Source organism: Amphiura filiformis, chromosome 9 (assembly GCF_039555335.1).
Source record: "Amphiura filiformis chromosome 9, Afil_fr2py, whole genome shotgun sequence".
NCBI lineage: Eukaryota > Metazoa > Echinodermata > Ophiuroidea > Amphilepidida > Amphiuridae > Amphiura > Amphiura filiformis.
Window position 1 is genome coordinate 23404869 of NC_092636.1, and position 15849 is coordinate 23420717.

Sequence of the window (15849 nt, forward strand, 5' to 3'; positions counted from 1 at the left end):
TTTCTCTGTTAAATGACATTTTAATAACATTTATTTGCTAGTTTCTTTAAACTTTGATCATCCTAACTATACATTATCATCAATGCATAATATCAACCATAATTGCAAAATAGTTAAATCCGCAGTGCCAAAATGTGCTGTTCATATTGGGCTGTAACCACTCGATCATTTCAAAATAAAGAAAATAATAAGTAATTAATAATTAATAATTGAAAGTTACCTGTGCCTTTTGAAAATCTTGAACAGTAAACTAAGATTTTAATTTGAAGGACCTTAAGCCCTGTATTAAAGATAAAATAAGTTATTTTTTACATGAATCTGTAATTTCTCTATTTAGTAGAAAAATTAGCTACATGCATTTGAACGGGGCGGGGCTTCAACTGTATCAATACCGCTGCTTTTCATCGGTTCTCGCCAAAACGTTTTAAAATATCTAATGACAATTTTAATGATTTATCCTTCACTTTTAGGTATTTTATATATACAATTTAAATCTGTTTTACCATTTTATACTTTCGCTGGGATCACTGAATAACCCTTAAATTAAGACCCCCCCCCCTTTCGCTATCACCCAGAACACATGGTTTGTCATCCACCACCCCCCCCCACACACACACTTTTTTCCCATTGGATTTATCGTCATCCTGATTCAGACGCTTTTATTGTTTCATTTACAACCTTTATTATATTTATCCCTGATGATGTTGCCGAATAGTCTTTTGAAATTAGTAGGCCTCATTAGTAGATCTCATATAATTGAAGTGCTCCCCCCGAATAGCAAGATATGGCATGCTTATGCTTAGTTTTGACATGTAAGAATACAAAATGATTTCCTGAGTTCTTAATGGGGAGTTCATTGCAAAGTGAAAGCAGAGCGAGGTGTGTGGATGTGAGGGGCATGCGTTGTGTTTATGGGGGAGGGGTGGGTTAGGCAATTAACAGCTGCCTGGTATCATTCAACATTTCTGATACTGTTACGGCTTGAAATTTGAAGGCAACGGGACTTAAGATTCTCTCAGGAACAACTTTTACCACCTGATGAACAATCTCAAATGCTTTACTTTGCACCAACATGACAGTATAGATTAGGCCCATGAAAGTCAATTCGAGTTTATCGTCCCTTTTTCCCGGTTGGTGAGGTGACTTTTTCATTTTTCACTATTTCATCAGATTTCATTATTGACCTAAAATGCGTGTTGATTTAAAGCCAAACTCATACATGTGATTTATAAACATGTTTTTATATGGGTAAGGACTAGGAAAGTTAGAAAAGAGCCTGGTTTTGTTTCCAAGTTATGAATATATATGTTTTACAAACAAAAATATATGTTTCCAATATTATTGCTAAAATTTTTGAAAACACTGATACTTTGGAAATAATGAATTATTTTGGCATTTTTGAAAATTTGACTTGGTATTTTGGTTTCCAAAAGTTACGTGGCGGGGAACGATAAACTCGGTATCTACTTTCACGCGCCTTATAGGAAATATATCCATAAGTTAATGGTTTTATAGTTTATTATTTCGGTTTACCAAAAGTGAAGAAATTATATCAGTAATAACTGTAAAAACTGGTTTATGTCCATTTGAAGCCAAAATAATGGGATGAATTAAAAAATAAAACCCACTGTATACTATATCTTGGAGCTGTGCATAGTGATAAACTAAACCAACAAACATATATAGAACTCACGATAATAAACTCTCTTTATTTCCCATTCATTTATCTAATGTAAATAACAAAGAGACGCTTATTATACGCCAGACTGAGCACAGCTGTTGCACAATTGATCAAAATCCAAAAACTACTGAACACTTTACAGTAGGATCAAGGACGTTGGTTCGAATCAATTGTTTAAAATCAATCAATATAGGAAAGAATCTGAATACGCTTGTTACGGCATTCTGTCAAAATCGGAAAGGACAACCTAACCTATGACTCGTTTTAACTAGATGTTAAAGTATGGCTGGTGGAGTTACCCAATTTTGCAATTTTTTCGCCATTTTACAAAATACAAATATGCTCATAAGTTTGCCAATAGCAAAGATCGATGATCTGGAATAAGTCATAGTCGAACCGGAATATATTTGCCAACTATGTTCTACGTTTGAGGTAAGTTCATAATGTTCTTCATAGCAAGAACAGAAAAAGCACTGGCAAAAATGCAACTTTTTACTAAGCGCCATATTCGCGATAGTCCATATTTACCGGACTTTGGCGAACACTTTTGGTTCTCGTTAAAATTCTACCGACAGCACAGTCGATCTAATGTTATCTGCGGTTAGAGGACAGTTTAGAGAACTCTTTTTGCTGGTTGTTTGGTTAAAAAAAACCATAATTTTTAAAATATCGGGATATTGCAAGCAGGCGACCCGCATGGTGTGCAAAAGACGTTGCAAATTGTCAACGAAAGAGCTTATAAATTAAAATCACGGACATTAAGCTCCACAATAGGCATCTACATTTCAAGCGGAAAGCGCTTTTCAGAAATATACCGTCTTTTTTCAGCAATCGCTGAAACCTAAATATGCAATTCTAGGCGATTTGTAAAAATAGCGTCAGCATATTTTACTATGAATTTGGGACACGAAACAAATGCTTGCATTGGTGCCAGACCTATTATAATGATACGATAATTAGGCCCCCAATAATGGCTTTCATTTTAACCGTTATTTATTAAACTGAGATTTTTACTTTTTGAGAAATTAATGAATTTATCGAAAAACTTTTCGGAGAACGCTACATTAATGAACCCATGCCTTAAACCAATATCAATATTATTAATAGTCAGGCTTTTTCTATCCATCCAAAATAAAAGTGAAATGACCTTTACATGTATGTGACTGATGCATAGCTATTATGTAGCCAGGGGTAAGTGGACACCAGGGTGAACAAAGTTACTGCACAACTCAAATTTATTGCGTCCTACCATATTTGTACAGATTGTGATATGCACGTTTGTTATTGGTTGTCCTGTTTTAGCCTGTTCGATTTTTGGAAGGGGAAAAATGTAAAAATTGTTTATTTTTACAAACTTTTAGGGAAAATTTTGTGTTATTTTGTAAAGTGAAGAGATCAAAGTGACGGTTATGGTGTCGGCCCCTCTGGATATTCTTCGGTTCCAAAGGCAGAATGTTTCGATTTTTCACAATGCCCTCCAAATAAGCAATGTGCAGTTACTAACCTGTTATTTTGAATTTAAGGGGTACTACACCCCTGGCCAATTTTGTGCATATTTTTGCATTTTTCTCAAAAATTATGGTGCATTGGTGACAAGTAAGATATGTATATTATAAAGGCAAGGACTACAACTACTGCACTGAAAATTCAGCAACTCAAGGCAAGTAGTTATTGATTTATTGATCAAATCTTGGTTTTCCCTCATTTTTGCCTGTAACTGTTGTCTGTGTTGAAATAAAATTTCCAGTGCAGTAGTTGTAGTCCTTGCCACTTTTATTATTTTATTTTATTATTAAAGTTACATTACAATTTTATTTTTTTAAACCAACTACACTGAATTTTTTGCACTCGGTCTATTTATTTTCAAAAATTTCTTGTTTTTAATATCATTTATATATTATTTATAATAAAGTTCTGCAATAATATTATATTGTTAAATTTATCTAATTAGGCCCCCTATCGTATTCGTCTACCTGTTGTACTTCTTTTGACTCACACTGAAAGGTATTTTTGATTAAAAAAAAAAAAAAATTGTTATTGAAAAATCATATCAAACGTTTCTTACTTTCTTTCCAACGAAATCATAAATTTCAAAGTACAAAGTATTATTTTCATTAATAATTTAAGGAAACATCCCAGGAAAGCATTGGGAAACTTCAACTGAAGTAGGATGAGGAGGTGCTGGATGTATATTCAGGATTTGCCCGAGAAGTCTATAGCTAGCCAAGAATTTGCTAACCGATAGCTTCACATTCTAGGCTAGAGACCATTCACCATTGCATTTGGATTTGCTGAAGCATGACACCGTGTAAAGCAATGGAAGTTCGGAAGTAAACACAGCCAATCACAACAGTCGGCAGACGATTGCATAAAAAATTTTGCTAAAATTACACTTTAGCAAAATTTTAGACCGTCCAAAATCTAGGCAAATCTTGCTCAAAAGATACTAGTTGACTCATCGAAATAACTTTCATCTAAATTTCAACATTAACAGAATAAATTACCTCCAGTGCAAAAAATTGCACCGCTGTCCGACTGAAAAAGGATAGCAGGAGACTCTAGCATCAAATGCGTAACTATCCTGTGCAAATTCGAAGCTAGAGTGCTCAAGTAATTCTGAGTACCGTAAGTCAGGATCGATTAGGAGATTATAATCAGTGTTCGAATTAAGCAATTTTTTGAGGTTGTCCGCCGGACAACCTCAACAAATTTTTTGGTTGTCCGAAAATATTTTTGGTTGTCCGAAATTTTAATGAACTTTTTAAGCTTAAAGTTGCAAGTTTAAAAACATACACTGCCGCCAAATTCACACATCACACACTTTCCCCAAACTCACCTTGTTGCTAATAAAATATATCCAAGAAAATACAGGTTGTATGTTCATCAATTATTTTATTTATCATCAATAAATCCATGTTTGTGCCGTATTTTATGCTTAAAAGCCATCAGAATTCATGATTGTTTTCAAGAAGTCAAGATTTTAATATGTACGCAAAAATCTCCATTGAAATATACCTCATTAATTATTCATGAGCTCATAGGAAATCCCCAAAAGAAACAATGGGTGTTTTGAAACTGATCTGATCTGAATATTTTTATGCACATTTTAATATATTTGCCTCGTGTCTTGAAACTTATAATAGTAATCACTTAGCAACGGTCAGAGGTCCGATTTTTTGCCTGGGTTTTTGCTGACAGCCAGTATTTCTTTAGACATGATTTTACTATTGCAAGAGCTTGACAGATTCGGGAACCATGCTAGCCCTCGACCGACCGTGTGTCAAAATACCCAAACCAGCTGTTTACATTTACCGATGTGGTTGGGTATTTATAAAATACTGGCTACAAATTATGGGTGGGTTTTGCTACATCGGTCATGATTTCTTCTGCAAATTTCAAGATAATAATGCAATGTATTTTATATTAAGCTTATTCAGTAACAGTGGTGCACATTTTTATGGTTGTAACTTGCAATCCAGACTTGTAATCGAAAGGAAAGGGCTGAACTTCCCCGATGTATAAACTTTTTTTTCCGGTATCGAGGGGCTCGATTTCGATAAAGTAAACAGATAATGGCTGCGGTTGAGTTTCGCAGCTCATGGGTTGTGGAACCACGTTTAAATTCACATTTATTTTATTCAAAAATGGTTTCACATTTTAAATATTACCACCGGCTAAAAGATACTCGTACAAAGGTGAGTTTTGACTACAGATTTATGGTTGTCCGGCGGACAACCGAATCAGTATTTTTGGTTGTCCGGTGACTTTTTTAGTTGTCCCGGGCGTACGGACAACCAAAATTTCGAATGCTGATTATAATCCCTCTTCTTATCACAGTGATAGGCATGTTCACAAAATTTTCAAGTAGGATATTTCAGATGGAAATTATTTTGTTTAAAAAGGTGATTATTTAACTTAAGGGGGTACTACACCCTTCGATAAATTTGTGACTATTTTTGCACTTTTCTCAAAAACTAATAACACACTGGTAACAAAATTTTAATATATTATAGGGGCAAGGAATCCAATTACTACACTGGAATTTCAGTGGCCCAAGACAAGCAGTTCGTTATTTATGATAAGAAATGAGGTACCGCTAGGATGCACCTCATTTCCTATCATATATACTGAACCGCTTGTCTTGAGTCACTGAAATTTCAGTGAAGTAATAATGGATTCCTTGCCCCAAAAATATATATGTAACTTTTGTTACCAGTGTGTTTCTAGTTCTTGAGAAAAATACAAAAATAGTCACAAATTTACATAGGTGTAGTACCCCTTAAAAAATGAGGGGTCAACCATGTCTGTAGGTCAAGAATTAGCGAAGTTACGGGCAAATGTCTGTTTTTAAAAAACTGCACTTTTCTGCGGCCATCATTGACAATACCTTACAATGACTTACTGTACAAAACAAGCATTTTAAATGCATCATTTTTTACCATGATGATCCATTTTACACAAAGGCGATTTTATTTTATGAAATCTAACTTTCACTGCATGCTGACTTCTGTATCAAGGATAAAGTACCAGCACTTTTTAGACTACGTCGCCAAGTTTCTGGTGTCCAAATTTCAAATTTCCTATGGGGATTACACAGTTAAGCCATTAACTGTGAGCTACTGTGGACACAACTTTTTGGATCGAATGTCGCCCTCTATAATAAGCAATGTGGACATGTCTAACAGTGAGAACAAGTGTGAGGTAGTACTCCTTTAATGCCTTGTTTCGGTCATGTATGTCGTACGATTGTACTTATAGCATGAAAAGTATGCTGACACCAGGGTTATATTAATAGCTAGGCAAATTTTAGTGCCGGGTAAAATTTATATGAAATGGTAAAAAATGGACATTTTGATAAGAATTGCTAATTTTTATACTGATTGTTCACCGATTTTGAAACATTTGAGACTGGGCTCAAAATTAACTTGAGTGCCGGGTGGAAATTAAGAGTGCCGGGCGGGTCCGCCCAGCGTAGCTACAACCCTGGCTGACACAGACATGCAGAAGGCACATCCTCATGATGATCGAGAATTTGATAGATATTTGATATTTTAGAGTTTTAGACCAATTCAGTACTCCCCGACTTTACAATTAAACTCACCTGAATAATATAGTCGCTGTTTTCTCTCCCAATGACTGTTACACTTGGTGAGAGCTGAAATACTCCCTCAGTGCTTTTTAAAAATCCTTTCACCATGCTTATACCTGCTGCTGTGATGTTTTTTCCTCAAGTAGTTTCGTATGCACAAACAACATTCAACGTAAAATTTAAGAAAAAGCTTACGACTCCGATCAATTTAACGTCAAATCCTAGCCTTTCAGATATGAAAGAAAATATGTCGGATACACAAATTAATGATTAAAACGAGCATCATTAAACTGCTTGGTCAAAATATTAATAATTATAGATATGATTTATTTTATGTACAAAAATGTCAAATTTCACCGATCGAAGCACCTGCTATTTCTCGTCTCGAAGATAATTGATTGGTAACAGTGTTGCTAGATAATTTTAGCAGGTTACAAACATATTTCCCTTCAGATATTAAAATTTTAGAAATTTGCTGGTAAACTGCTAGGTAAAGCCACAACGTTCCAATTCATAATATTGGTTTTGAATTTCTTTACAAATGTGGTCAAATATTGCTTATGATTCTTGATAAACAAAATTTAAAGACTAGGAAAATATGTTTTCTGATAACAAAACACCGTACACAACAACTAAGCACCTGCGCTGCGTTGCGTTGCTATGGTCCACTCTGTCAATGTGTACAATAAATAGACTCCGGAAATAGACTTCTGTGGATAGAGAATATCCTCGCTGTGGTGCCACTACCACGGATACCCCCCCCTTTTCCCGGATACGCCCCCCCCCCCCGCCCCCTCTAAAAAAAAGTTTGAAGATAGACCTATTTAATAAAATATCAATATTTATTAGTCATATTTTTATCTTTGGAAATTTAATATCAAATTAATAATTAATGCTGCTCAGATTCAGCAACTTTTTATATCAACCCACGATTTTGAAGATATTTTGTTAAAAACAATATATTTGTGCAAATCTGTTTATACGATTTCGGTCAAATTTCAACTTATAATTCTTTTCCAAAAATTTACAAAGTAGGCCCTATAAATTTCCAAAAGTTCTATGAAACAATATCAATTATTATAGGCTTTTTGGGCTATAGGCCCTATCCTTGCGGTACTCTTTGGTATTTATAATAAGAATATTCTCAATTTTGTCGTTTTAATATGAAGATTGGTTCCAAAAGTCTCGAAAGGCTGCTTTGTGTAAAATTCATAAGATTGGACAACTAGAATAGCAAGAATAACAATTTTTTGTTTATCTTAGAAAAATAAAATAATTGCAAATCTCTTTAACCTACCCCGGGAACATCCCATGTGCAAAGAAGAAATTAATAAATATAAAAGAATAAAATTGTTCCAAAAGGAGCTAAATCCAATGCCAACCATTTTAAAACTTTGCATTGGAGAATTTGTAGGGGACAAAAGGATGTTGAAAATAGTTAATAGAAAATAAGCTAGAGTTACAAACATATGAATATGATTCCAAATGTTAAATGTGATTCAAACTTAAGGGGGTTCGAAATGATGTTTCTGGAAAACAGAAACTGAATTTAGAACCATTTGAATAGATTGAATAAGTTAAGCTAAATACACTGAGCAAAATAGTTTTTGTTTGAAGGAAATCGGACATATACGGTTGTCAAGATATGCATGTTTTTAGTTTCTTTGTATTCTATTGTTTTTGCCAATATATTGATGAAGTTAATGAGGAAAATTGGCAAAATGTGCTCATGAATATTCATGTTTGCCAATATTATACCAATATCTTATGAATAATTGAACAGATAAAATTTTAATATCAAGGAGGTGTGAAAATCCCCCTTATTAAAGTTCTCGTTAACAGTAAAATGCATCTCTGATATTAAAAAATATCAGTATAAATGAAACAACAAGTTGCTTTGAGAATTCATTGTATAAAAATGTTTTGTATCATTTATTTGCTTGCTTGCACATTTATGAATAGTAAAACATACAGTGGAAATTAATATGTGACAAAAAGTTTTTGACATGCTTGATGATTTATAAATCTTTGAAGGTAAAAATCATAATTTTTCCCAAAAATTTATCTTCTTGGTGGGCTCGGTGGTTGGATTTTTTTTTTTCTCTTTCTTGCTTTTTTTGTTTTTGCAACTTTCTTTTTTCTTCTTTTATATATTTTTGTGTGTGGTATGTATTATATTTTTCATAAAAAGACAGCTGTGAATCAAGTTATGTATGTTGTAATCAAAAACCAAATGAAGGTTTCTGTTAAACATGTTTACATGGTTAAAGAATATGGATAGTACTATAAATATATGTTCTGTAAACTGTAGAGGATTGAGTGATAAATCTAAGAGAAGAGATGTTTTAAATTATTTAAGGAAAAAGAAATGTTCAATTTATTGCCTTCAGGATGTACACTGGGACCAGAAATGGGAAAATATGATCAGATCAGAATGGGGATATGAATGTTATTCAGCAGGTTATAAGACAAATGCCAGGGGCGTGGCAGTGTTAATGAATAACAATTTTGACTTCAAAGTGCGTAATATTCAGCGGGATCAAACAGGTAATTGGATTGTACTTGATATTACGATGATGTCAATGGATATCACGATAGTTTGTCTGTATGGTCCAAATGAGGATAATCCAGATTTTTATAATCGTGTTAAAAATGTTATCGAAAACGTTGGTAACCCACATTGTATTGTATGTGGTGATTTTAACTTAGTCCAGGATCAAAATTTAGATACATTTAATTATTTGAATATTAATAATCCAAAGGCAAAAGAAGCTGTTTTAAAATAAAAGAAGATTTGAGTCTGTGTGACCCTTGGAGAATTATGAACCCAGATATAAAACGTTTTACCTGGAGAAGAAACAATCCCATAAAACAAGCTAGGCTGGATTTTTTCTTGATTTCTTCTGAAATTTTGAATATAATTGGTCAAACAGACATTCTACCAGGATATAGGACTGACCATTCCATGGTAGTCATTGGCCTAAGTAAGAGTAATAATATACAAAGGGACGAGGTTCGTGGAAGTTGAATAACGATTTAATTGAAGATGATGAATATGTAAAAGTAGTTAAGGATTCGATAACTAAAGTAAAACAAATCTATGCTGCTTCGCCGTATGACAGAGAAAATATAAACAATATTGATCCAAATGAGTTAGAACTAACTATTAATGACCAACTGTTTTTGAAGCACTGCTTTTGGAAATCAGAGGCGCTACTATAGCATACTCCTCAAAAAGAAAGAGAGAGATGGACAAGTCTGAAGAAGTACTTGACAAATTAATAGAAAACTTAAATACGTCATACGAGGAGGCATCATTGAAAAACAGCCCTAATGTTGAAATTTTAAAGAATGAGTTAGATAATGCTAAACATGAACTTGGGGATATTCGTAGTAAAAAGATTAAAGGATGTTTTATTCGAACAAAGGTCCGATGGATAGAGGAGGGAGAGAAACCCACCAAATATTTTCTTAATCTTGAAAAAAGAAACTTTGTAAACAAACAAATGGTTAGAATTGTGAGAGGTAACAACACAGAAGCAACATCTCAAGATGAGATTGAGAAGGAGGTAGTATCTTTTTATGAAAATCTGTATAAAGAAAAAGGTGGAAATAATAATGTTAAAATTGATGATTATGCTTCCATCTAGTGCCCGTTTCTATTCATCGTTATGTATTCTTCTCCCGTGCATTATTTTCGCGAACTACCCTTCACAGCCCAAATTATATAAACCTGCACGCTAAACAATGCATTATCTAAAACCTGCACGCTAAACAATAGATTCTAGATAATACGTGCACGCTCAAATACTAGAAATACTACTTTCACATAACCATAAAGTAGAGTTAGGTGGCGCTTTAGACACAGAGATCACATAACTATATAATTGTCTGTTCGATATATATACCAACAAAAAAGTACGAATATACATTCTGTGGTGTTAAAATGGTATAGTTACAAACGGTGTTCTATAATAGTGTACAATTACCGAATAAGGTGCAACTCGCTAGACTTGAGTCCAGTCCTCGTTTACGGAGTTTAGGATTAGGGTTTAGGGTTGGGATAGGGCAGTCTTGTAATAAGACTAGTAGAGTTGCACCCTTGCAAATATCATTGTCATAAATTATGATTAATGACCTCAAATAAATCAAACATCAAATGAGAATAATCGAGCTTCTATTAATTAAAAAGGGCCAAAAACAGGTGGATCATAATTATACAAGATGACACCATTGCAAAATATTCAGCATTTTACAAATGAAATACATGTAGGCCTATATCTAAAATAACATAGCCGGGCCCGGGAAACACACACTAGCGCATACTATCATGATCATGCTTTATAATACCATAGGCCTTCAAACACATGTGTTTGAAGGCATAAATACTGAACAAATTGTTAAATCCCAATGTCGTGTGTTTTAATATAAGTAGTTCAAATTATAGAGCTATAAAGTCCAGTTGATATTCACCGTAGTACTAGTCTGACATCTAAATCGATCGTTTCCACTGGTTCAGTGCTCTCTGTGTTCGAAACCACGATATTAAATGATCACAACATAAAGTCAAGTCAATTAAACCATGCGTGAATAAGTTACCTAAGTATGACGTATGGCGCAATCGATACCATTGATTACAGGGATTGATTTTCTTTACCAGTTAAATGCTACGTAGCTGGTCAATGTCCTGACGGTGTTTTTAAAATGTAAGATATTTTCCCTAATATTAAAACTAATATAATGAATGCAGCAATTAATATTGCCTATTGTTTTAATAGGCCTACACTCAAAGTGTATGACGGATAATGTACTCGTGCAAATGCATTCGTCAAGATATTGCACTTGCCATGGAGTTATTGCATTTAGCTTTCGAGCCTATCGGCTCTCAAGCTAAATGCAATAACTCCACGGCGCGTGCGATTATCTTGACGAATGCATTGCACTCAGTTCATTATCCTTATCATAAACAAATTAACGCAAATGCAATCAAATACGTTAGAGGGTAAAATTACTCATTCTGAGCTCACATATGCTTTGAAAAACATGAAAAACAACAAGACACCCGGACCTGATGGTTTTACAGCGGAATTTTACAAATGCTTCTGGTTGGAAATATCTTGTTTTCTCCTCCGATCTTTAAATGAAGGTTTTAGAATTGGGTCTCTTACTCAAGTTCAAAAAAGGGGTCACGTTACTCTTCTGCCAAAAGGAGATAAACCCCGTCAGTTCTTAAAAAACTGGAGGCCTATTTCGCTTCTAAATGTTTCTTATAAATTGGCCTCTGCATGTATTGCAAACCGTATAAAATCGGTTTTGCCATATTTAATTTCAGAAGATCAAACAGGTTTTGTCCCAAATAGATTCATTGGTGAAAGTATTCGCCTTATTTATGATTTGTTAAGTTATACAGAGGTTAATGAAATTCCGGGGATGCTTTTACTAATAGATTTTGAAAAAGCTTTTGACACGGTTTCGCATGATTTTATTCTTGAAACTTTAAGGGTATTTAATTTCGGATCAGACATTTGCAGATGGTTTATGGCTTTGTATAAGAACGCATCTTCTTCCGTAATCATAAATGGAAATATATCTAAACCGTTCCAAATTCAGCGCAGTTGTAGACAAGGCGATCCTCTGTCGCCATATATCTTCGTTTTATGTGCGGAGGTATTATCTACAATGATTAGACAAAATAAGGATATAACAGGAATTTGCATCAATGATATGAATTTTAAAATTGCACAGTATGCAGATGACACTACATTAATTCTTGATGGTAAAAAAAATCACTGGAAAGTGCCTTTAAAACATTGCAATTATTTTATGAGATGTCTGGTTTGAAAATTAATATTGATAAAACGGTTGCAGTATGGATTGGGTCTCAAAAATTCAGAAATACTATAATTAGTAAAAATTTAAAAATACAATGGAATTTCAATGGTAGCTTTGAGTTTCTAGGCATTTCTTTTAGTACAAACCTTGCTCAAATGGTAAATGATAATTATGATAAAGCACTTCATTTGATACGAAAACTGTTATCAAGTTGGAAAAAAAGAAATTTAACGGTGTTGGGACGGGTTGTAGTTGAAATCATTGGCTTTGCCAAAAATAAGTTATATTGCTCAAATGCTACCAAACCCAAGCAAGGAATTTATCAAAACGGTAAATGATGAGATATATAAATATATTTGGAACGGCAAGCCAGATCGAGTTAAAAGAATACAATTTGTGCAAAATTATGAGAATGGTGGAGTAAAGATGCCAAATGTAGAAATGCATATAAATGCTTTAAAGGTAAATTGGATTCGGAGGGTTGCCTGTGGTGATCAAAAATGGGTTAAGCTATTTCGTCTTTGTTTTAATGTAATAAGTGATGATATTTGTTGCCTTGGTATGTATCGTTTTAATGACATGAAAAACATGATAGATAATAAGTTCTGGTATGATACTCTGTTTTCTTGGTCCTCACTTATAAACATTGTAAATAATAATAATCTGGATTTCAACCGTATTGCAAAACAATATTTGTGGTGGAACGATAAAATAAAGATTGGTGGTAAATCAGTTTGTTATGCCCATTGGAAAAAAAAAGAGGTGTGCTGTTTATAAATGATCTCTTAAATGCAAACGGATCCTTTTTGTCGATTGTCGAATTTACAAAACTTTATAAAGTGAAGACCAATTTCTTAGAATACAATGGTATTATTAGGGCAATTCAGTCAAATTTTAATTACAATGGTACTATAGGCTCCAAACTAGCCTCCCCTTTTCAGCCGTATAATATGGAAATACTTTTTAAGCAACGAAAAGGGTGCAAAATGTTCTATGATATTTCTATTGAATCAAAGATGAAGAATACAATGAGTAAGTCAAAGTGGCAAATGGAATTTGGAATGGAGAATGATGATTGGAAAAAAATATGTACCTTAAATTTCAAATTTTCCACTGATATTAAACTGAGATGGTTTCAATACAGAATTAATCAGAGTATCATAGGCACAAATACATTGTTGTTAAAAATGAACATAAGTGATGATGACTTATGTACTTTTTGTAAGATAAATCCAGAAACAATCAAGCATCTCTTTGTGGATTGCCCTTTTTCTAGAAATTTTTGGGAAGATCTCAAAGACTGGATAAAAGACAAGATCAGTATAGATCTAGCTATGACCCCTCAGTTAATTCTTTTTGGATCTAAATATGATTTAATTCTAACATTGATTTTGACTATTGCAAAATTACATTTGTATAGAGTAAAGATGACAGAGAAACGACCAAACTTAGATGTTTTAAAAGGGAACTTAAATGTTATTATAATGTTTTGAAATACCAAGCAGTATGTAGCCTAAAGTTACAAAAGTTTAATAATGAGTGGCAATCCTGGCAACTATTAATGTTATGATATAATTTTTCATTCCTGTGTATTTTTAATCCATAGTAAAGAAAGTAAAATATGCTCAACATGCTCAATGTGTGGTGGAGGGGGTCGGCGGGGTGGGTCGGGTGGAGCTCATTGTTGATTGTTTGTTTTTTGTTTTCTACTCAATTTGAGTACAAAATAATCAGCAGTTAGTTCTATTCGCTCATTCTGTTGCTCTTTTCCCTTATTTTTGTTGCTTGTTTTTCAATCCTCAACTCTCTTGAAATGACTATGTCACTAATATTAATAAATAAAATGCACGTTAATGTATTTAAGGTCACTGATTAAGTGACAGTACTATGTATTAAGAAACTTTTAATAAAGACAGCTGTCTACAAAAAAAAAAAAAAAAAAAAAAAAAAAAAAAATCTTATGAATAAACCTTCATACTACTTTTATTTTATATGATTTTGACATGAAACTTTGCCAATGTGTTTCTAATTCTATGGCCTAAAACATTACCATGTGATTTTCCCGCCCATCTAATTTGCATATTTGCATAATTAATTGCATAATTAATTAGCATTATACTTTAGCATTATACATGCGGGAAAATCACATGTTAAAGGTTTAGGTCATAGAGACACATTGGCAAAGTTTCAGGTCAAAATTTTAAAGGTAAAAGTAGTATGAAGGTTTATTCATAAAATATTGGGAAAATATTGGCAAAAATTAATATTAATGAGCACATTTTGCCAATTTTCTTCATTAACTTCATCAATATATTGGCAAAAACAATAGAATACAAAGAATCTTTCAACAGCAATATCTCAAAAACCGTTTGTCCGATTTGGCTCAAATTTTAGAATTAAGATTATTTTGCATATCTCTCTGCAACAGGCAACAAGTATATTTTAATCTCAATCAGAGCAACTTGATTTTGCCTTTCGTACCACCTTAAATGTTAAAATATATGCCTACCAGAAAAATGTGACACGGCAGCTATTTGATTTTGTGCCTTTTTGAAACAAACTCTTCTACTGGTGCTAATCACTTTGCATTCATCATGTATTTTATGTCTTTTGATATGTGCAATCTGATATAAAATGTGTGCAATTGTAATTTTTTTTAAATGTTTGAGAGCTAAATATAAATTATGAAATGAAATGTAGCACAACTGTACATGCCAGGAAGGTTTTCTGGTCTTTAAAGCTGAAACAATGAGGGAAAACTCAGTAGGGCCTATACTTGAGTGAATGACTGAATGAACTTGGGCGAAGGAATGAACTTGGATCACTGGGGGGGTGAATGAACAATAGGTGAATGAATGAATCTGTGAAGTGATGACCTTGAGTGAATGGATGAACTTGAGCAATGAACTTGAATGAATGGATGAACTTGAATGAATGGATGAACTTGAATGAATGGATGAACTTTTAAGTGAATGGATGAACTTGAGTGAATGGATGAATTTGAATGAATGGATGAACTTTTAAGTGAATGGATGCATGATGCAGTCATGTCTACAGTAGAATTCACCACGACCTTTGCAGGACTTAAACCCCATTAAAAGCTATTAAACCAAGATAACACTCATTGAAAACGGCTCACTATGTTAAATCAGATCTTCTCTGGTTAAATCCACACTACACATGTTTCTGTTTTACCTGTGCGATTTGCAATGAGCTGGTATTATAATTTCAGTTGGGTGAACGATTA

At 33.4% G+C, this 15849-nt stretch overlaps 1 protein-coding gene across 1 annotated transcript in view; it reads right to left on the minus strand.

The window, feature by feature from the left end:
• Positions 1-7161, minus strand: part of LOC140160763 (forkhead-associated domain-containing protein 1-like) — a 62035-nt gene extending 54874 nt beyond the window's left edge. The window contains exon 1 of the mRNA XM_072184063.1: positions 6783-7161. Within this exon, the coding sequence (XP_072040164.1) occupies positions 6783-6878 (96 nt within the window). The 5' untranslated portion in view covers positions 6879-7161. The remainder of the gene's footprint in view (positions 1-6782) is intronic.
• Between the last annotated feature and the right edge of the window lie 8688 nt (positions 7162-15849).